Here is a 23829-nt window from a genome sequence, read left to right on the forward strand (position 1 = left end):
CAGATGTCCCCCTTAGTTTTTTTAAATCCAGCTTTAGAACTTCTTTCAACAGTAAGTTTGTCCTGATACAAGGTGCTGAATCATAGCCAGAAGCCAAAGTTCAACTGTATCATATTTGAGTACATATCAATTTTTACTAAAATAGAAACAGTTTTTTTGCAAATGAAGGAATCATTTTTCAATGTTAATAATTGTTAATGTTATCTGTTTTGGGTATTTAAAATTTTTCCTTAAATAAAGGTACATTATATTTTAGATAAGTTATTTAAAATGTATTAAAAATAATCATTTGCTTTTTTAAATGTCCAGTCAACAAATGATTTTTTTTAAAGATTTTATTTATTTATTCATGAGAGGCACAGAGAGAGGCAGAGACACAGGCAGAGGGAGAAACTGGCTCCATGCAGGGAGCCCGATGTGGGACTCGATCCCGGGACTCCAGGATCACGCCCTGGGCCTAAGGGAGGCGCTCAACCCCTGAGCCACCCAGGCATCCCAAATGATTTCAAATTAAACACTGTTTCCTAGGCTGAATTTACTACAAAACTGAATTTAATCCAAAACCATGCTTATTTTACTTACAGGTTATACTTGTGCATATTTGGGTTAAACAATATTGCCTACAAGTTTCTTCAGTATACTGTGAATTAGGTACTAGAATAAGTGAAAAGATCAATGATTTGAATATCAGGCAAAATAAGCTTGAAAGGGAAATTAAAAAAAAAGATTTTACTTATTTATTCATGAGGGACACAGAGAGAGGCAGAGACACAGGCAGAGGGAGAAGCAGACTCCCTGCAGGGAGCCTGATGCGGGACTCGATCCCAAGACCCCAGGATCATGACCTGAGTCAAAGGCAGAGCTCTATCACTGAGCCACTCAGGTGCCTCTTGGAAGGGAAAATTGGAGCTGGAAATCTAGATTTAGCATCATCAACCTGGATGGTCAGCATCTGAAGCAATAATAGCAAATTCACTAGATATCACCAGACTTGGAAATTTTGCTGAATTGAGACTGCTCCTTAAACATTCACAAACAGGGAATTTCTAGGGCCCTCGACACTTCAAGGAAGCTTCCTTATGCATCCTTGGTCACCACCCTTTCCCATTTACAGACTTTTGGCCCTCTATTTATATCTCTTATACTCACCAAATGTCTTTCTGTTTCACAAGGAAAACAAGATATCAGATGTAACTCCCACAAATCCCTGTCCACATCAAAAAACTAAGCACTACTAAAACCAGTCTTCCACCTTTCCCTGCTTATCTGGAGATTGGCTTTCAGACCCTTACTGGACCGATGGCTATCTGTACACTAAATTGCTATCTTTCCCATCTCCTTATGATGCCTATTTCACCTGTTAGGTTGGCCACTTCCTACTATTCAACTTCTACCTTTAAGTCTCTTTTCTTTCACTGTATAAATATACTTCCCACCAATAGACCCTTTAAATCTCCCACTGGTCTAGTGTTTTCCAAATTTTAGGTTACTCATCAATGTGTTGTGAAGTCAATTAGTCTGTTTCACCACAATGTGTTTTTTGAAATGAAGTAGTATAGAATCTTCAATATTGGAGAATGGCACTTATATTCTAAGACATCCTGTCCACATTGTAGCAAATACTGGGGTCAACTTAGTTGGGTGACAGCTGGTGACTTTGTGCATTGGCTGGGAGCCAGCCGGCCATCCGCTCTTCTGTTCACTGGTGCTTCATTTGATTTTCTGGATTTGATCATAATTGTATCAGGAGAGTTAATGTTTTATAGTTTAATTTGTGTCAATGTAATTTGCAGTTAATTATGAAGTGAAGTTTAGAATTTATCTACTGCTGGCAAAGGCAGCAAAAATTCCTATTAACTTTTGTTTGTGAGTTAATAATTTTCAGTTTGAATTTTTGGATTAGGCATAATCATTAGGCACTCTTTGACTTTGCAAATAATTGTACATTTTAATCAAACTTGCATAAATTCTTCTTAAAATAGTTTACTTCATTATTAGAAGAAATAAGAATGATGATGCGAAAAAACACAGAAGCATATTTTGATTGAACTGGCTGATATGGACTTATGAATAGTGACAACATTGGGGAAAATGTTTCTTCCATTCAATACATTTTTTTTTTTAATTTGAGGAGTCTAAAAAAAAAAAGTAAGCCATTTAAAAAATGTTTAAAGGATGCCTGGGTGGCTCAGCGGTTGAGCATCTGCCTTTGGCTCAGGGCGTGATCCCGGGTTCTGGGATCGAGTCCCACATTGGGCTCCCTGAGAGGAGCCTGCTTCTCTCTGCCTATGTCTCTGCCTCTCTCTCTGTGTCTCTCATGGATAAATTAAATGAAATCTTAAAAAAAAAAAAGGTTTAAGTATAGTTTGTCAAATGCTCAAAACCACTAAAATGTATTATTTACAGTGATATTCTTTTTTAAAGAGATATTAGTTTATCTAACCTTTGAAGGTATTAAAATATTAATAACCATATATTAGCTAATAAAATATATACTAATATATTAAATAGTAGTTTTAGAGTTTATTCTTTATTCAAGTTAATTGACATATAACACTATATTAGTTTCTGGTGCAACATGATTTGACATTTGTATGCATTGCAAAATGATCACCACAAGACTAGTTACCATCTATCACCATACAAAGTTGCAAAATATTTTTTCTCATGATGGAAATATTTAAGATATACTTTCTTAGCATTTTTCAAATTTGTAATACAATATAATTGATTATAGTCAACCTATTGTACATTACATCTCATGACATTTATTTTGTAACTGGAAATTTGTACTTATTGATCCCCTTCACCCATTTTGTCCACCTCTCAACTCCCCTCCCCTCTGTCAATCACTAATCTGTTTTCTCCTGTTTTCTCTATGAGTACTGCCTTGTTTTGTTTGTTCATTTGTTTTATTTTTTTAGATTCCACATATAAGTAAAATTATCTTTTAATTTTATCTTTTTTAAAAAAAAAGTACTTATCTTTTTTAAAAAAACATTTTATTTATTTATTCATGAGAGACCCAGAGAGAGAGTCAGAGACATAGGCAGAGGGAGAAGCAGGCTCCATGCAGGGAGCCTGATGTGGGACTTGACCCTGAGACTCCAGGATCACATCCTGGCAGACGCTCAACCACTGAGCCACCCAGGCATCCAAGTACTTATCTTTTTCTATCTGACTTATTTCGCTTAGCATAATAGCCTCAATGTCTTCCATGTTGTCACAGTTGGCCAAATTTCATTCCGTTGTATGGTCAAGTAGTATTCCAATGTGTAAACGTAAATACCACATCTTCTTTATCCATTCATCATTTGATGGACACTTAGATTGCTTCCATATCTTGGCTATTGTAAATAATGCTGCAATGAACATGAGGGTGCATATATAATTTCCAATTAGTGTTTTCATTTTCTTCACCTGTAAGTGGAATTATTGGATCATATGATAGTTCTATTTTTAATTTTTTGAGGAAACTCCACACTATTTTCCACGATAGCTGCATCAATTTACATTTCTACCAATAATGCATTAGGATTTCCTTTTCTCCTTATCTTCACCAACACTTCTTATTTCTTGTCCTTTTGATAATAGCCATTCTAAGGTGACATTTCATTGTGGTTTTATTTTGCATTTCTTTGATGATTAATAATGGTAAACATCTTTTAATGTGTCCATTGGCCATCTGCATGTGTTTAGAAAAATTTCTATTCAGATCTTCTGTCCATTTTTAATTGTATTTTTTAGTTTTATAACCCATGATTTGCAAATATATATATCTTCTCGCATTCAGTAGTTGCCTTGTTATTTTATGGATGGTATATTTGGCTGTGCCTTTTAGTCTGATGTAGTCTCATTTGTTTATTTTTGCTTTTGTTGCCGTTGCCTTGGGAGTCAGGTCCAAAAAAAATATTGCTAAGACCAACGTCAAGGAGCTTACTGCGTATGTTTTCTTCTAGGAGTTTTATCGTTTCTGGTCTTACATTCAAGTCTTTAATCCATTTTGAGTTTATTTTTGTGTGTGGTATGAACTAGTAGTCCAGTTTCATTATTTTGCTTGTGCCTGTCCAATTTTTCTAGCACCATCTATTAAAGGCACTGTCCTTTCCTCATTGTACATTCTTGCATCCTTTGCTGTAAATTAATTGACTATATATGTACAGACTTATTTCTGGGCTCTCTATTCTGTTCCATTGATCTATGTGTCTGTTTTCATGTCAATACTATCCTGTTTTAATTACTATAGCTTTGTAATATAGTTTGAAATTAGGGAGTAGGATGCATTCAGCTTTGTTCTTCTTTCCCAAGATGCAAATGAAAATTTAAAATCTTACAAAAAGGAAAAAACAAACTTGGAAATACAGCAAGTCAAATTTGTTGATAAGGCCCTCAAATATTTTCAAAGAAAGAAAAAAAAAAACAAATTTGTCAACACTATTTCATGATTTACATTGGTTAATGAGAAAGTGTTAGTACTACGTTTAGTTGTATATGTGTGGCAAAAGAGAAAATTACTCACATAGTTGCTGAAAAAAATTATTCCTAGCATGCATGGTTATGATAACTACAATTCTTGATGATTAATCAGGTGAGAAACTTAAAACTATCCTGCTAAGTGATAATACAGTCCAGATGTAGTTCCACAGAATATACAGAATAGAATTAATACTTAGTAGTCAGGTATGAGCAGATACAAGTTGTATGATTCTACCTCTACCTATTAAGAGCACTAATAATTCGAGTTATTATACATTCAGTTTATGTCAAATATATATGACAATTTTTATGAAGGATTTGTTTTGTTTAAATTTAAGCTAACATATTACTGGTTTGAGTAATTTGATAGAATTGGAAAAATACTGTTTGAAAAAATATAAATTAAACTGGTAACAGAATTGCAAGCGGTTCGAAAGTAAATATGACCAGGAAACAAAGCACAGTAATTTAAAATATTATTAGTAATTACCTTCTACATTACTACTTGGAATCACTGTTCACACATTGTTCATACATCTGACATCCTTAGAACTCTACTGTATCTCTGCTGAATTTCTGGAAAACAAATGTAGTGATAGTTGTTTAATTTCATTAAGAGAACTGCTACTTTTTGATACCTATTGTTCAAACTGGAGCTGTGACTGACATTGGTGTTATCCACAAAATCCTTCCCCTTGGGCAAGGATTTCACAGGAAGAGATCTGTGGTGGGGCACTGAGGACCCAGATAAACTATATTGTATCCAAGTGTGTCTCTGCAACTGTCCTCACCAATGGTATATAGGAAAAGGGATTTGCGTGACTTCCACATCTCAGGCCTGGACTTATATACTCTCTGTTTCTCTCCCTATCAACTAGAACACAATGTGCCTAGGACCCATCTTTGGAGAACAACTTCTTCCAAGATAGTGGAGCAGTAAGATGTAAGGTACATGGACCTCCAATGATCTTTTGGAACTGCTGTACTGATCTTCACCACTGACTTGGGACTTAGTTTAAATGATAGATAAAAGCCTATGTTCTGTAAACCACTGTATCATTGGGTCATTGTTAAAGTAGATTAGCCTTTCCATTAACCAATATATGTATATGTTATACTGGAGTTATCGATTGTTATGAGGAAAATATTAAGTTATATGAACCCAGGAATGGGATTCACATTTTTTGTTTGTTTGTTTAAAAGCAATCTCATTTGGCTAACATTTTTTGAGATGTCTTTTAGCAACAGAATTGGCACATATAACTTATTTTTAACATTTTGTAATAACTGGATTTGGAACTATAGGGGAAAAGTAACACTATATTTCAAGATGCTGAAGATATGCAACAGTTAAAATACATTTTAAGTGATCACCATGGTTACTATATGTCCTCAACATTTTGCAGCACAGAAAAAAAAAACATTATTAGTAAAGGCACTCTGAATGGAATGAAATTAAAGATATTAGTGATATTGCAAGTCTGTTTCAAACTTCAGACATTTCCAATAAAGATATTTGAAATATCAAGAAAAAGCATTTGGATAAAAGATCCATTTGTTTTTCAAAATCCTGAATCTACATTTGGATTAGAGTTGATGCTCAAAGAAGAAATGTTTTGTTATTCAAATACATTGAAGAATGATGATAAATTTATCACCATTTTAGATTAAGATTAAAGAATCTGCTGAAATTTGTAATTTTAGTTACTAAGTAGAGTGTATTGTTATTAATAGCATGCACAGCAACTTATTTGTGTGAACCAGAATTTTTAAACAAAATAACTGAGAAAGGTGGGAAGGAATAGACATCAAAGCACAAAGCACCTGGATTTGTGCATGCAGCATTATCCTCATGTCTCCAGCCTGGAATAAACTTAAGAACAGGCAAACATGCCTACAACAATGAATCAAATACCATTTAAAAGTAACTCTATTCTGTGTAACAGTAAGTATTGTTTTATAAATAAAAATTTTGTTGCAGGGGCCCTGCTGGCTCAGTTGGTAAAGAATGTACTCTTGATATCCTGGTTATAAGTTCCAGCCCCACTGTTGGGCATGGGAATTACTCCAAAAAATCTTTTGTTTCAGTTTTTTAATCTACCAATATATGTATTTCTGGGTACACTGGGTAGTGATGTAAATGGTATTTACTGAGTCGATGTTTAAAAAAAGTGTTTTGACTATTCTGCTCTTAATCTCCTTCATAGCTAACATTTTGAGTGGGTTGTTTAAACATGTATCTCTACCTGCTCTTAATCTACTGCAACCAGGCTCTGCCTTCATTATTCTTCTTGGGCAGACTTCCTAGCTAAACTCCATTTGATCTGTTTGCCATTGTAAAAGGAAAAATGTTTATTTTTCTATGTGTTCATGTGTGTTTTTAAAAACTTGTATGTACATCCACATCAAATATTTAAATAATAAAACTGGGATCTGTGCCTGGATGTATGCAGTAGCATTTTACAACTTTCTACTTCACTCAACTAAGTAGTAGCAACGACTCTTTATGTCATTCAATATTCCTATCCTACATTATTCTTAAAGGCTATGTAGTATGCTGCTTTATGGATACATACGTCTTGGGTTATTTGTCCATTTTTCTACTGTTGGACATATAATTTTTAATTTTTTAAAAATGATTGAACAGCACATTGAAATCCTTATAGAAAATTTTTTATCCACTTCTACAATCACTTGCTTAGGATGAATTCCTAAAAGCAGGATTGCTGAATTGTAGCCATATCTATGCTGTATAAACATCCAGAAACCCTCCAGAATTACCCTTCCACCAGCACCCACAATGTGAGAAGGTCCAGTTGGCCAGCCAGCTCTTAGCCAATTTGATTGATTTTTTAAAAATCCCATTTTATGTTTGTGCTCTTTTGATAAGTAGGTGGTTGAACATTTCTCATAGGTCATAAATTATTTGTATTTCTTTGTGGATTGACTTCATAATCATTGTCCTTTTTTTTTTTTAGTGTGCAAATGCATCTGTTTAATACTCTGTAAAAGCTTTTTTACAAGGCTATTTAAATTTTATATCTCTGAAATTAGTATTTTCTAGTTTGTAGCATAAATTTGTTTTTAATCATAAAGTAATAATAAATACTCTTTAAAAGAGTAAGGGGACCCCCAACTTCCTCCCTGGCATCCTGCTCTTCCCATTCCATCCACTGCCTTCTGCAACCTTTGCCAAACCCCAGGCTTCAATCAATAACTCTCAAGACCTGGAGGCTTTCAAATCCTCATTTTTATCACACAACACTGTTGTGGGTCCCTGCCCATAAGGGAAACACCCTGTGGGTATCTCATTGTGATTTTCCACCTGAATATGTTCAAAACTGAACATGTGTCCTCCTCAGATTCCAAACTGTCCCCTTCTCGTTAACTTGGAAGATGGGGCCACCGTTTCCCAAAGGAGGAACCATCCCAGATGCTAACCATCCCCATCAGTCAGTAAATCCTCCTGCTCTGACTCCTTAAATATCTCTTGCTATATTTCCCTCCATTCCTTTCCACCTACCGTTGGCTTAACTCATTTCTAGATTACTGAAGAACCTTTTTACTGTTTTCCCAGCTGCCAGTTACTCCCTTGCAATTTTTTTTTTTTCCTCTATCACTCCAGTGACATTTCTAAAGAAAAACGAATATGCTTCAAAACCCTCCTTAGCTCCTAGTCAGGGAAACAACAGGGAAACAATGAGATGCCAAATGAGATTCCTGATTTCCTTCTCCCTCTTTGCTTCAACAACCACCCCAGGGACGCCGAGTTACCGGCGCACAGCGGCTCTCGGGACCTGAGGCCCGGCTGAGGCTGCCTTCCTCCCCCATCGGGCCACCCCCCGAGGGTCTCCCAAGTTCATCCTGAGGGTTCTTGGTTGGGGCAGTTCTTCCTGTCCGCCCTCCCACCCCCACCAGACTTAGGTAGCTGCGTGGGGCCCTGCGCGCCCTCCCTTTCTTTCCCCAGAGGATAACGATGCAGGGCAAGAGAGGAAGGAAAGGGGGGGGGCGGTCGAAGAGAGATTTTTTTTAAAGGGGTTTGGATTCAGGAATGTGTTTTGAGGCTAACTCTTGGGGGCGTGGGAGGTGACTTGGCCTCCCCGGGCCTGGCTTCCTCGCGTGCACAGCGGGGCTGGGCACTCTCTCCTGGGCGAGAGTGTCGGGGCGCGGGGGCAGCGGCACGGTTTGCCCGCCGGCAGCACCCGAGCCCAGCACCGCCCGCGGCCGCGAAGGGCGGTCCGCCGAGGAGTGAGCGCAGGACGAGCGGATGCTAGGGCGCCGCACGCCGGCGGGGGCTCCGCGAACCCGGCGGGCCCCACCCCGGGCGCACGCGATCGCGGGTCGGGGAGCCGGGTGGGGAACCGGGTGGGAATCCGGGGGGGGCGGGGGAAGCGGCGAGGCCCCCCCGCCGGCTGCCGCCGCCGCCCAGACGCTCCTTCGGCCGCCCCCGCCGACGCCCGGCCGGCGGGCCAGCTCCGGGCATCCGCTGCCACCTGCCCGCGAAGCCTCGAGGCCCGGCGGCCCGCGTCGGCGGCGGGTCTCGGCCGCGGCCTCCGCCCCCGGGCTCCAGCGCTCCGCGGCGCGCGCCCAGCGCACCTGACCCCGGCGGGCGGGGCGGCGGGCGGGGCGGGGCGGGGCGGCGGGGCTGACGTGGCCCGCGGCATGGAGCGGGCGTGATTCATCAGCCGCCGCGCGGGGCCGGGGGGGGGGCGAGCGCAGCGGCCGCCTAGGCGCCCGGGGCCAGGCGGTGGCGGCGGCGACAGCGGCGGTGGCGGCGTCCCCGGCCGGGCCTCGCGCGCTCCTCTCGCTGTCGGTGGCCGAGCCCCTGCGAAGGGCAAGATGGAAGAGATCCTGAGGAAGCTGCAGAAGGAGGCGTCCGGGAGCAAGTACAAAGCCATCAAGGAGAGCTGCACCTGGGCCCTGGGTGAGCGCGGGGCGCGGGGCGCGGGGCGCGGGGCGCGGGCACCGGCACCTGCCTGCGGTCGGGCCCCGGGGCCCTGGTGGCCGCCGCCGGAGGGCCGCGCGGGCTGGGGCTGAGCCGGCCCTGATGCGGGGGGGCTGCGCCGAGCTTCTGCCGTGGGCGCATAACGCGCGATTGCGAGAGTTGCCCCAGCCAGTTGATGCGGGGCGTGGGAATTTGGGATCGGGCGTTAACATCCGTCCGCCTCCCCTCTGGCCTCTGCCTTCTCCCAGACCTTAACCGGGGACCGCCGTCCTCCTAGCCAGGAGGCCCCTTTTTCCCAGATCCCCAGCCAGGCGGACGATGGTCACCCATCTCCGAGTTAGGACCACAGCCGGTGCGAATCCAGGGGCCCGATTCCAAGCGCCTGTGGCGGAAAGGGAAGTTGAACCATCCTCCCGGATCTCGAAACATTGGCGACTGTGACGAGGAAGGAATGGCTTCTTTAATTTGATTTTCCGGATAGAGGCCAGCATGGTTATTGTACAGGAGACATTACGTACGGGTGGGATTGCGTTGCCTCTGCAATTCTGCTGTGGTGTGCCCTTCAGACAGGTGGGATTTTAAATTTGTGAGCTGTGCAAGTATTGAAATAAGTTCCAGGTGGCACATTTGTGTCCCCCACCAGACTCAGGTTTGCAGGACTCCACCTACAAGAAGACTGAAAGACATTCATTCCAATTTGGCACGGATTTGAGCAATCAGAATGGTCTGAATGGGAATGCAGAGGGATCAGGAGCATACTTCGGGTGATCAAAACAAGGAAAGGTGGAGGAGAAACCGAGACAGCTCTGTGTCCCGTCCCCCACCCCCCCCCCACCCCCGCCCGCCCTGGCCCAAGCCTGCTTGCCATTCCTCAGTTGCCATTCAATTACAAAATAAAATTAAATCTCTTTCTCTCATAATCAGAAAGCAATCAGTGCTTGTTATGACACTGCTGTGCTACAACCTGAAAAAGCAATGTGCCATTAGCAGGTTTTTTACTGTATGTAGAATCCGATGGTGTTTCAGGTGACTCTGTTAATATGTAGAAGATCAGAATTCACATATATTGGGTGTCTGTGTACAGACAATCCTAGCAACATCAATTTTCTTTGACATCTGCATATCATCACGAAATTTTCTGCAATATTTTCTAGGAAGTTTATCTTGTAGGCGGAACTTGACCATTGTTTACCCTTACAGGAATCTGGACCAGATATAAATGAGCAACTAGGCTCTTAAAGCCACAGTATTGTTTTTGCATTGCCATTGTCATTCAGCAGACTGATTCAGAGCTAGATTCCTAAATGTCTCTAATGAAGAGTCACAGATGGCTGAATAACATAATAAAGCAGGGCCTGACTACGCTTTAAACATCCCATCCCTGTGTTCATTATTATTTTGCTCTAAGTTACGCAGATTGAGATAACAGAGAGGAGACCAGTAATGGAGTATTTTTCATGTTTAAATTTTGGTACTTACATCTTGTTAAGTTAAACCACAGTGTGGCTGAGGTGAGATCCTGGAAGCTACGTGGGAAACCCAGAAGTGAGGAAGGTATCTGAGTGGAGCCTGGAATCCGACCTGACCCCAGAGAGTGGATGTGATTTTTTTCCCCAGTGACTGTTTTTCTGTAGTTACCAAGGGGAGTCAAAGTGGCGTGAAATAGTTAAATAACAGTGCTTGACACTCATTGTGCAGGTTGGACTGAATAAATCAGGAAAACAGATCAATGAAGAGGGCATAAGTATGTGGTCAGGGGTGGGTTGGGGAGGAAATTGGTGTGAGTTGGTGGAGCTTTTAAAGTAGATTTGTCTTCAAGAATGGGTAAGCTGTGAATTCTTTCTCTTCTTCACTTATTTATTTAGCACACATTTATGACGGCCTCCCTTATACTGAGCATGGGGATATAAGGATAAGTATGATGCTTCCTCCCTAGAAGGAATTTGTTAGAAGGGCATGTGGAGAGAGAAGCCAGCGGGAGCAAAGGCTATATAGTTTCCTACTCTGTTTTCCACTCCAGTTCATTTTCTACCATTTCATCTTTTTTTTTTTTTTTAACTGTGAAACACTTCCTCTTCCTCAATCTCCATTATTTCTCTCTAGATTAAAGTGTAAATTCCTTAAAACACTCTTCAGAATCTAACCCCAGCTCTTGTTTCTTATTGCCCTTCCCCCAGGGGTCCCATAAACTATAGTAAGCTGAAGCTTCCACAAACACACTGCACTGCACACTCTGCTACCTTTACTTGTGCTGCGAAGTCCCTTTCCAGACTCCTAAGGCCCAACTCACATAGGAAGCATTCCCTGAGCTCTTCAGTCGAATCCATTCCTCCCCTAGGTTCAGAAACGTGCCCTCACGACTGTCTTAGAGCACCTGCTACTTTGGAGTATTTGGGCATAGTTATTCTTCTGGGGGCAGGATAATTGAGAAATATTGTATTTGGGAGACCAAACCGTTCACCTCCCCAAAACAACAACAACAACAACAATAACAAACCCTAATTTAATTTAATTTAAGCTGACCGGCAAAACAGAATTTATTCATTCTATTAGCTAAATATCCCTTGTAAGGCTAGCTATGGGTTGAGTTTGGCTCAGAAATTATATACTGATCAAGGACCTTGCTCTGCAGGAGTCTCCATAGCTTTAGGCTTGTGAATTATCACATTTAGACCATCTCATGAGAAAGAAGCATCAGCACACTTCAACCATCTGAGGGGAAAGGGATCATCTCTAACTGAAACCATCGTGGAAGGGAAGAGTCATTTCCACTGACCTAGTCCGTTGGAAGAGAAAGGTGTTATCTCCCATTTGGACCATCATAGGGGAGAGGGATTACCATGACATTTAGCCCATCACAGGAGAGAGGAGTTATCTCCTACTGAAACCGTCATAGGAGATGGGGGGTCATTGCTCTATGCAGGCCATCACAGAAGGGGTCATCTCCCACTTGACCATCAGCTCATCAGCTCATCTCAAGAGTGTGGAGCTCTTCCAGTCACTCCTGCCCAGTCTTTGGTTTCACTTGTTCTCTCTTGGTCCTGATGGGTCATGTGTATACCTGAACGAGTCCTCTAGCTAAGGAATAGAACGGACCCACTGGCTTAGATCTAGGCTACAAGGCTTCCTGAAATCCCTGACTCAGAAAAGGAAGGTTTCCTCAAAACAAATTTAGGGTTCTGTTTCAGAAGGCTAGTCAACCAAAACAACAAGTATCGACAGTATAGACTCATGCTTCTTGAATGTAGGGACTGTCGCTTATGCTTTATTGTGGCTTCTGCATTTGTAAGAAAAGAAGCAGATGTTCAGTAAACAGATCAGCCTCTTAATGACTTGTTTGGGTTTTAAGATATAGTCATCTTTTTTTCTATTATAAAACTTATATATGCTCATTTTAGAATACTGAAAAATATTTGGACAGTATAAAGAAAAAAACTAATGTCACCTGTAATCTCAACACCCAGAGAGAATGCTGATCACATTTTAGAGTATTTCCCTTCTGCAAGGGGTTATAGTTTCTATGGCAGAGTATCATTTGTTTTTTTGTTTTTGTTTTTAGCTTTAGCATTTTCTTCTATGTTGTCATTGATACTTCTCTGAAAATTGGTTTTCTTAGTGGCCGCATAATAACTGGCAAAGAATGTATATATGTGTCTTCCCTCTATTTTGAACAATCTGGGTTGTTAGATATTTTTCTTGTCAGTGAGAAAATGGTCTGACTAGGGAATAGAAAGAATAAGGGAAGGGGTCAGCTTGAGGAAAGTAGAGACAAGAGCATTTTTCTTCAAGAAGTGGTGATCCCAGACCCACGTGAGCTGGGACGGGCCAGATGACATAGAATGTCGGAACATTAGAACGTCAAGGGACTGTGTCTTCATTTTAGAAACTTTTGGTGTCTTACATATATCAGGGACTTGTGTAAAATGGATTTGGAAAATGGAAGAGAGGAGAAAGAAAACTAGAGGCTGGAATGCCAGGTTGGGAAGGAAGAATAGTCCGTCCACCACCATCCTTCCCTCTACCTTCCCATCTGCTTTTCCTTCCAGCCAGTTTCTGTTATGTTCACAGCCAGGCTTCTTAAAATGTGTCTATGGTGATTGTGTCCATAGCCTCATCGTCTACTCATTCTTCAACTCACTGCCATCTGACTTCCTCCTCCATCATGCCACCAACCGTGGCTAAAGAATAAGGCACCCAGACCCCAGTCCAGGAGGGCATTCTCAGCCAGGTGGAACATACCGGGTGTCTATCTTACCCTGGCCTCCAGGACCACAATTTTTATCATGCCTCCTAAGGGGTTCTGTCTCCTTTCTCCAGCACTTCTCCCTAGCCTAAATGTTTGAGCTTCTCAGGAGTTAGCCCTGAGCCCTCTTCTCTTATTCTCAACCCTACTGGAGTTGACCACATCCATATCCACAGCTTCAGTTCAGTTTCTGAGAATGTGATGCTCATATGGACATCACTAGTCTGCAGCTGGGCTCGACACCCAAAGCCCGGGGCAGACACCTTCTCAGCATCTCTCCTTGAACAGGACAGGCTCATTACAGCTGCTCTGTGATTGTCCTGTGTTCTTTTTATTTCCTCTGCCTCTTGGTTAGCATTTGTAGGGTTGGGCTCTATTGAACATCCCGAGTTGAATATAAACCCCTCTGTCTGATGAAGAAAACTACAGTGATTTGGTCATTATAGTGTTAACACCTCCCTCTGGACAGTAGCATCAAATTGTTGTGGGCACTGGCCCCTGCCCTGCTAGCTGCTAGGCCATGCTTTGATCTGCTTCCTGCACGTGCATCTCAGGGCTTTCCCTTCTTGATGTCCTGTCTTGTCCTAACAGCTGACCTCAGTTCTTCCACTGCCACCGTTAGCCTTGTTGGCCACAGCATCCCTGACCCTACTGAGCCCATCTTTCTGTTTTGTGGATTGTCTTGCTTGCACCCGCTCTTTGCCCCATTGGCCACAACAGGCTCAGATCCTATCATCAGGTTTTGGACTGTTCTTACCCTTGAGTCTCAGGGATACATATGGTATCCATTTTTCCTTCTGATCTTTTAGCAGACAGGGAGAAATATTTCTTTTCCAATGAAAATGGTTTGCATTGACAGGTCTAGTTGACTCTAAGCAAGGAAGAAGGAGTTAACACAGTTTGAGCTGAAAAAATTGGGAACAAATTGGAGCTTGTGATACTGGGATTTCTAATGAAAAATATAGACTTGGTCTTTTTCCTTGTTTCTGGCTCAGAGCTCCTAAAATCCTTGAATTTCCTAGGTGAAGAGAACCATAAAGTGTTGTTATATAAATGAGGCAACTTAAGGATGGGGACCAGTTGCTAGGAGGACCAACCCTGTGCTTAGAGAGTTGGAATTTTCAATCAGACCCCAGACCTCCCCAGAAAGAAGAAGGGATGGAGATTGAGTTCAGTCTCCAATGGCTGATGATTTAATTAATCGTTCTTACATAATGAAGGCTCCATAAAGACCACAAAAAGGACTGCATTCAGAGAGCTTGTGGGTTAGTAAACACATGCAAATTTGGGGAGAATGCCACCCTCAGAGACATGGAAGCTCCTCTTCGCCTTTTCCATTTCCATACCTTGGCACGTGCCTCTCTTCCATCTGGCCATTCTGGAGTTTTGTCCTCTTGTAATAAACCAGTAATGTAGTAAGTGAAATGTTTCTCTGAGTTCTGCAAACTGTTCTAGCAAATTAACTGAACTCAAAGAGGGGATCATTAGAACCTTCAGCCTGAGTCTTTTACTAATGGGATCTGACCCCATCTTCTAGTAGATATTGTCAGAATTGAGTTAAATTGTAGAATGGCTTAGCTGGTGTCAGAGAATTGCTTGTTCATGTAGGGATGCCTCTCCCAACCACACATGCTGGAATTCGCTGCAGAACTGTTAGCGTTATTGAAATAGAACAGCTTTGGGGGGGGGGGTGGTAGGGAGAGAATAGTGTTTCATTATCTCTACAATTGGAGGCAGCAGTAGTTTGAATAATCCACAACAATGGGAAAGTATTGAATATCCAGGTTAGGTTAATGAGATTTAAAGGTGAGCTTCCTTACTGTAGGATTTTTTTTTTAAAGTTAAAAATCTACCATGTCAGAAATGTGTGTGAGAATAATGAGATGTTGCATAAAGTGCCTTGTGAACATCAAGTGTCTCACAATTATAAATTATTATTTAAGGGTATTGAAACAGTATTTTCGAGGAAATAGCTTTCTTTTCTGTATTTATTATTTTTTAATTGAAGTTTAGTTGATACACAATACTATATTAATTTCAGGTGCACAATTTAGTGTTTTGGCTATTATATACATTACAAGATACTTACAAAAAGTGTAGTTACCATCTGTCACCATGCAAAGTTATTAAAATATTATTGATGATATTCCTTATGCTATGCTTTTCATCCTGTGACTTATTTATTTTATAACTGGAAGTTTGTACCTCTTCATCTCCTTCATCTATTTCGTCCATCTCCTGCACCCCTCCCCTCTGGTAATCATCAGTTTATTCTCCGTGCATATTCATGAGTCTATTTTTGTTTTTTGTTTATCCATTTGTTTTACATTCCACATATAAGTGAAATTATATGATATTTGTCTTTCTCTGCCTAATTTTACTTAATATAGTACCCTCTAGGTCTATCTACCCTCTCACAGATGATGAGATTTCATTCTCCTGTTTATGGATGAGTAAAATTCCATTATATATATATTTTAGCCCATCTTCTTTATCCACTCATTTATGGAGGGACACTTAGGTTGCTTTCATATCTTGGCTATTGTATATAATGCTGTGATAAACATAGGGTTGCACATATCTTTTTGAACTAGTGTTTTCATTTTCTGTGGGCAAATACCTGGTAGGAGTAGAATTACTGAATGGTATGGTAGTACTGTTTTTAATTTTTTGAGGACCCTCCATACCACTTTCTATAGTGGCTGCACCAAGCTACATTTCCACCAACAGCTCATGAGAATTCTCTTTTCTCACATCCTTACCAGCACTTATTTCTTATTTTTTTGATTTTAGCCATTCTGACAGGTATCAGGTAATATCTCATAGTGGTTTTGATTTGCATTTCCCTGATGATGAGTGATGTCAAGCATCTTCTCATGTGTCTGTTGGCCATCTGTATGTCATCTCTGGAAAAATGCCTATTCAGGTCCTCTGTTCATTTTTTAATTGAATTATTTGTCTGGTTGAGGTTTTTAAAAAAATTTTTTTTGGTGTTGAGTTATATGAGTTCTTTATATATTTTAGATATAATCCATTTATTAGATATGATTTGCAAATATTTTGTCTCATTCAGTAGATTGCCTTTTGTTTTTGTTGATGGTGTCCTGTGCTCTGCAAAGGTTTTTAGTTTGGTGTAGTCCCAAGAGTTTATTTTTGCTTTTGTTTCTCATATCTTCTCTCTATTGTTATAGTAAGAATATAGCATTTTAGACAGTTGTAGCTAAATTATATTGGCATTCTGGTTCAGGTGAGAAGTTTAGCTATTCAATCTGTGTTTCTATAGGGAAATGTATCCTAATTTTTAACTCCTCCAAGGAAGTCTTTGGAGTCATGAAGGGGAAGGATTTTTAAGTACGAATGACTTGCATGCAGATAATTGAGAATTGACCAGTTTATAATTATAGGGATTTCCAGGGAAAAAAAAAGAAACTAACAAGGAAATTTATCTGCAGATTCCCAGTCTATACATTATTTATTTTTAACTTTGTAATTTTCCTTCTGCAGAAACCCTGGGTGGTGTGGATACCATTGTCAAGATCCCTCCACACTTGCTGAGGTAAGGAGACTGGAGTTATATAATGTAGTGGAAGTAAAAACCACCGTGTTTTCCTGAAGGCCCAGATAACCTCATTGGCTTATAGCATTTTACTTGCTGACCAATGGCTTTTTTATATCTAGGAACAGGATGGGAACCTGACTGCAGTGATTCCCAGGCATCTGTGGAATAAATGAAGTCAGTAACCCAAAGGAAGCAGTTGAAGAAGTAGATGAAAGATAAAACTGGTCAAGGAGAGAAATTACCAAAACCTGAGTGAGAATGTAGATAGTAGACAAGATCTTCCATGCAGACTGGGAGATGGTGCCCCTGCTGGGAAGAAGCAGTCCTACACCCTGGTGGGGGTAGGGGGTTAGATTTAAACTCTCATTGGCCCCTTGGCTGGACACCATCTCACTAATTCTATAGCCACATAAAACAGGCTGGAGATAATGAACCAGTTTCTCTACCTTGCTCACCCTTCCCCACCTTCCTTTATCATGAGACAAGTGCCCTGTGTGGGACATTTGGGAAGAACAAAGCTGTGGATTCTTTCTCTTCTTCACTTATTTATTTAGCACACATTTATGATGGCCTCCCTTATACTGAGCATGGGGGCATAAGGATGAGTATGATGCTTCCTCCCTAGAAGGAATGTGTTAGAAAGGCATGTGAAGGGAGAAGCCAGTGGGAGCAAAGGCTATACAGTTTCCTACTCTGTTTTCCACTTCAGTTCATTTTCTACCGTTTCATCATTTTTTTTTTTTTTACTGTGAAACACTTCCTCCTGTGCCCATAATCACACCACCTAAGGATAACCACTAAAAACAGTTTAAAAAATTTTCTTAACAGACTTTTTCCTACATATACATACTTAACAAATTAGTATGAATTTTATTTATGGTTGTTTCCTGCTTGTTTTTTCAGTCCACATCATATGAAGAACATTTTCTTACATCAATATATGTTCCTCAAGTTAAAATATTGTATATTCTTCCACTATATGGCTGCTGTAATGTTTATTTAGTAATATTATTAAACATTTGGATGATTCCCAATTTTTTGACATTATTAAAAATATTGAACTTACAGTCTTTTGTTGAGTATAGTTCTATACTGTCAGGACATTATGATTTATTAGATGTTTTCCATCTCTACAAGGAGAATGAACAAGAATCCTGTGTTTTAAAAAAAAATTATTGCTTCTCCTGTAGTATCTGCTACAAGCTGATATGTTGTAAGGAAATACATGTGTTAATCAAACCAAAGTACGTTTCTGTGTATAAAGCTAAATGGACAGAATGCCTGGCAACGATACTCTTGCCCAGAGGAGGGGTGTTCCAGTTGGGGTATGCATGCACACAGGAGAACATGGAGACTCTCCAAGACATGTGAAGGCATAGATGGTTTAAGGGAGATATTTCCTGGTCCCTGTTGTCTATAGGTACTCTTTCTGAAAACTGATTTTGCTACATCTCCTTTTCTGTGTTATCTGTTATAGTCCCTCTTCTCTTTGACCAAGGAAAGCACCACTATTAACCCATCCCATTCTGAATCTTACTGTGATGTGTTGTCCTGGAGTGCAAAAATCTTTTCCCACCAACAAAGGACTATGAAAATACTAGTGTTTGTGTTGGTAAAGGGGACGAATGTAATGACCAGACCACACATTTTTTTGTAAGTTAGTTTTTACTTCTTGGCTTTCAAAAAAATTGAAGGAAGACCTAATCTTTTATAAGGTAATAGACAAAAAGATAATAAGGAATACTTCATCCATGGGTATGTGAAGTAATTGAAGAGAAAAATAAATGACTTAAATTTTAAAAATAAAAAATATTTAAAAAATAAAGTAAAATTATACTTTCCAGGTTAATTATATTAACATTCTTATAAATAATACTTAATACTATTTGGATCAGTTGGGTCCATTAATAATTACACCTCAAAGTACAAGAAAACTTAACACTTTAAAGCCTTTTGGCCACCGGAAATTTTTTAAAAATTACTTTATACACATTTTGTTACACGGAAATATAGTAGGAGAGTAATAAAGGCCTCTTAAGAGTTAAAACATATTATATTGAGAGAAAATTAAGTTGACGAAGTAGAATGGAAGAACAAATTCAAGGTGAAAGGAGAAAAATGTAGCATCTTTTACTATTAAAGAAGAGTGTGCTCATATACTTTTCTGATGGATGAAGGTGGTTTTCAAATTGGTGGGATATTCAGATTTCATTAGGTACATTTAAATAAGTGATATGTTTTAATTAAAAATTGTAATATTTCCAGTATGCCAGAATCATAGCCTTTTCCATTAATTAAAATTATGACAAAGAAATGTAAATGTCAGTTTAAAATACGTGAAAAACAGAACTTTAAATTTTTTAAGTGGCTGGTTGATTAAAAACGTTTGGTAACAACACTTTAAAGGCTAGTTCCTAATCCAGAGGGTTGTTGAACCTGACGGCTGGGCTTTTTGTGATTCTGGGTCTGTGATAAGAGTTCTGCCTATAGTGTTAGGGGTGAGAAAGTGGCAGTGATACCAGAGGAGCCTCGTGGCCTACTAGTTAAGCACATTCATCAAAGGACAACTGATATTTTTCAACCCTTGATGTATGTACGTCCGAGGATGTCATGGGGCACAGATGAGGTAGAGAAAATGCAGTGTTAATGGGATCTAAACATGGTTGGTCCTCATTTAGCCATGGCATTTAGCTTTACTTTCCTCCATGGCTTCGAGATTCACCCAGAGCCCAGTTGCCATCTTGTACAATCCATAGAAGGGGGCGGGGGGATGTCACCAAATAGGTGGCAAGGATGCTGGATCAGGAGCTGTGGATGAATATATATTGGTGTCTTTTCATATCTTTACTACCGTTAGCAGATAATTTGGAGTGTTTATCCTAATAAAGAGCTGGTGATGTCATCCTCATGTATGTGTATTGTGTTCTCCGTATGCATTGAGGTTAATCAAACATTTTTGTACAGAGAATTAAACCATATGCATGAGACAAAGCAGATGTGAGCATTGCTCTCAAAGGTTTTATATTCACAGGGAGGAGAATAAACACATATGTAGCTGAAAAAACAGTGTTTTGTGGTAGCAACTGTAAATTCATTGTAGAATTTTATACGTAGAAGGATACTTCAATTTGACCATGATTCACAATAGTTGGGAGGCTTTTAAAGCCTCTTTTAGGGTAGAGGGATAAGCCATAATTAGAACAAAAAAGAGCAATTGAATCAATATTTGTCTGATTTTCTAGCTCCCTTTATCGTAAGGGAAGTGATATAATGAGATACGCTGTAATGGGCTTTTCTCTCTTTGTTGTGAAGTCAGTCTTCCCTTAATCCTCTGATTCTGCTGCCGGGCACTATTAAACCCAGACAGGACTTAACTCTGTGCAGGCATCATGTTTACCAGAGCATCCTTCTATTGTTTGAGTACCTGCTCAAAAAAAATCTAGTCACTGTAAATATGTGTATCCAAGAAAGAATTTGGATATGTTAATTATTTTTCTTCAATTATATTTTAATTATTTTTCTTTGATTTCACTTTTTTGTAGTATATGAGAAAGAAACCAGATTCATTAGCTATGGCTTACAATCTCCTGATTTTGTATTCAGATTTGGTTTCCATTATTTACAGATATTTTGTTGTTTTGGAAAGGGCAATAGGGAATAATACAAATCTCAAATACTGCTGTGCTGTTTTTCTTAATTTTTTCTTTTGCCACTGATTGAATGCTTTTTAGGTTAAATATATTAACGTTCTGATAAATAATTACTCATATTGTTTTGCTCAAATGTGTACATTAGTAATGATACCTCAGATCAGAAGAAACCAAAGCCTTGAGAGACCTGTGGTTCCATTATCTTCTGTTTTTCGTTTATCATTGATTGCTCCGTGGACTTCTTGTACAAACTGAAGTAGACCAGATGTCACAGGAGTGATTTTAGTCACTCTAGTGACTAGATTCAGTCATGTGTAGGGCACTATAGGGGAGAATCCCACGATAAAACATTTTAGATGAAGATAAGGAGTGGTCAGAGGCATTGCCTATTCCACGCCAGGCTTGCAGTTAGCAAACGCCCACTCTCAGGGTCAGTAAGTGAGCCGCTATAGCTGCAACTACAGGAATTCATGCAGAGTGCCAGTGAGATTTTGTGCCAGCCATGGAGGAAGGTCCAGGGAACCTGTCCTGTGGAATATTTCTAGGGAATTCTGTGGAATTTGTTCGTAGTTATGTGAATATCATTCTACCTTCTTGCCCTAAGTCTTGCTTTTGAACTTGGCAGTAAGTTTAAGAGTCCTAACCTTGGGCAGCCCCAGTGGCTCAGCGTTTAGTGCTGCCTTCAGCCCAGGGTGTGATCCTGGAGACCCGGGACGAGTCCCACGTCAGGCTCCCTGCATGGAGCCTGCTTCTCCCTCTGCCTGTGTCTCTGCCCCTCCCCCCCAAGTCTCTCATGCATAAATAAATAAAATCTTAAAAAAAAAAAAAAGAACCCTAACCTTCCTCCATGATGAGCCTGTCCCTTCACTGTCTTTGTTCCTCTTTTCCTTCTTTAATTTAAGGCCTTCCATATCTACACAGGGTTGAAAACCTGTGAATTAGTGGGACATCACGGTGTTCTTAAACTCAAGAAGGAGGTCATTGATAGCTCAGGCTCTCCCTTTGATTGGGGTTACCATTTCCATATCCTACTTGTTTTACAAGCAGAAAGCAACTGAGGATGCTGACCAAATCACGTTCGCATTAATAGTCCTTGACTTCATCATTGTTAGCTGTTGTTTTTTCAGCCAAGTAATAAATAAGACCTGGATGCTACTAATCAAGAAATATTATTAGTTAATAGCATGAAATGTTTTCTGTTCTCTGACATTTTTCTCTTTGAAATTAATAGAACCCTGTTAATAACACTGGAATTTTAAAAAATGTGGCACTAAAATATTATTTATCTTGCTGAGTTTCTTCATGCCCTCTAAAATTTTTTACCCGAGGCCAGTACCTCACTCACCTCACCAGGATTCCAGCCCTGTACTCCCTGTCCCCTCAGAAAGTTCTCATGGCTCCCAGGGCCATCCCCGTTCAAGTCAAGCTTCATTCTGCCCTTCCAGATTCCACAGACTGTTTTAAGGACCTTGGTTTCTGTCCTGCTTTGAGTGGAATCTTAGTGGCACATGCCATCAGGGAAACAAGCTCTTTCCCACAATGAAGGCTGTGATTTGTTCCGGGATACTCTGTCTCACATGTACTAGTGTTTTACTGAAGGCATTTCCCAGCCCCCTCCTCCTCCTTCCTGAGCCCATCTCAGAAGTTGAAATAAAGCATGCTCTTATGAATCCTCTTCCTTCTGCATGCCAGAGCCTAGACCAACATGGCAGGTCTGCAGTGTTTGCTTAGCAATCCCAAACTCCCTTTCTAATGGGGCATTAAAACACGAGGGAGGTATTTTCTGAGCTGCTCTTTTCAAGATTGTCTACTGGGTGCCTCATTTACATACAACTCTTCCCACTTTGTCATCCTTCTTATCCTTAAAGACTGAGCTGTGTTTGCTAGAAGGGATCCTTTTCTCCTTTGTACCTTCACTATACATAAATCTCTCAGGATGCTTATCAATCAGGTTGGCAGCTGACTAGGGCTTCCGTTCTGAGACCCTATCCTCAAGAAGGTCATATATATAAATTATTCATCTTACGGTGCTCTGTAAATGCTTGCAGGATGAAACTGATTCTCCAAACTGCACTGCATATCCCAGGGCACCTGTGCCTCATCTCCTAGATTCTTAGAAAACACAGTATTTGGAAGGATCCATGCCAGAATGAAACCTCAGCTTTGACAAGACAACTTTTTACATCTCACTGACTGAAGGGCGGGGTGGGGGGGGGGGTCCCAAAGAGTAGGATCGGAAGCCCAACACCCAATCCATTGACTCAGCTAGTATAGTCTTAAATGCTTCACTCTCTACTCAACCAAAGCCCTGTATTAGACCATGGGTTGGGAGTTGGTAGTAGTTATTGGGACTCTGATTAATGTTCTTTGCCAAAGGGCATTGATGATGCAAGAATTTCAGCTCTCATTGGCCCGCCTAGAAGAGGCAAGCTGCCTCCTCTGCCACATGCCCAACATGAATTTGACTTGGAGTATTTCTGTTCTAAAGAACTAAAGAACCTTCACCACCATCCTGCTCCAACCCAGGATTTGCTCCTTCTCTTAGCCCAGGTTATTTACAATAGGAGTGGTATGGACGAGATAAAACTGTCAAGGGAATCTTCGAGTTGTCTTGTTAAAAGGCAGCCATTGGCAGTGAACCTCTTGTTGGCATTTCTCAGTGCCCCTTTGGGAACAATCCCAGACAGTACTCCAGCCACAGACCAGCTGCCTTTTGCTTACTACCTTCTCTGTGATTCTTCAGAGTCAATCTCAGCCTAATTACTTTTCTCCTGCTAGTTGCTATTCCCAGAAAGACTCTTACAGCACTTCTTCCCATTCATCCTTGTGTGTGTCCCACACATGACTCTTGTCCCTGCTCTGGCTGAGCCTCTGCTCAGCCTTCTGCTTCATTTTACTTGGGTGGTCCACATTTTTTTTTTCAGCTCAGATGCTGTCATGTTCCTCCCTATTTTGA

General features: G+C 40.5%; 1 protein-coding gene across 5 annotated transcripts in view; it reads left to right on the plus strand.

The window, feature by feature from the left end:
• Positions 1–9208: 9208 nt before the first annotated feature.
• The window catches only part of ARFGEF3 (ARFGEF family member 3), a 176615-nt gene continuing 161994 nt past the window's right edge, over positions 9209–23829 (plus strand). For all 5 annotated transcript variants that reach the window (XM_072825090.1, XM_072825098.1, XM_072825091.1 and 2 more), the window contains exons 1-2: positions 9209–9400; positions 17169–17220. In XM_072825090.1, the coding sequence (XP_072681191.1) occupies positions 9316–9400; positions 17169–17220 (137 nt within the window). In that variant the 5' untranslated portion in view covers positions 9209–9315. The remainder of the gene's footprint in view (positions 9401–17168; positions 17221–23829) is intronic.

The sequence above is a fragment of the Canis lupus genome, chromosome 1 (genome assembly GCF_048164855.1).
Source record: "Canis lupus baileyi chromosome 1, mCanLup2.hap1, whole genome shotgun sequence".
In the NCBI taxonomy this organism is placed as follows: domain Eukaryota; kingdom Metazoa; phylum Chordata; class Mammalia; order Carnivora; family Canidae; genus Canis; species Canis lupus.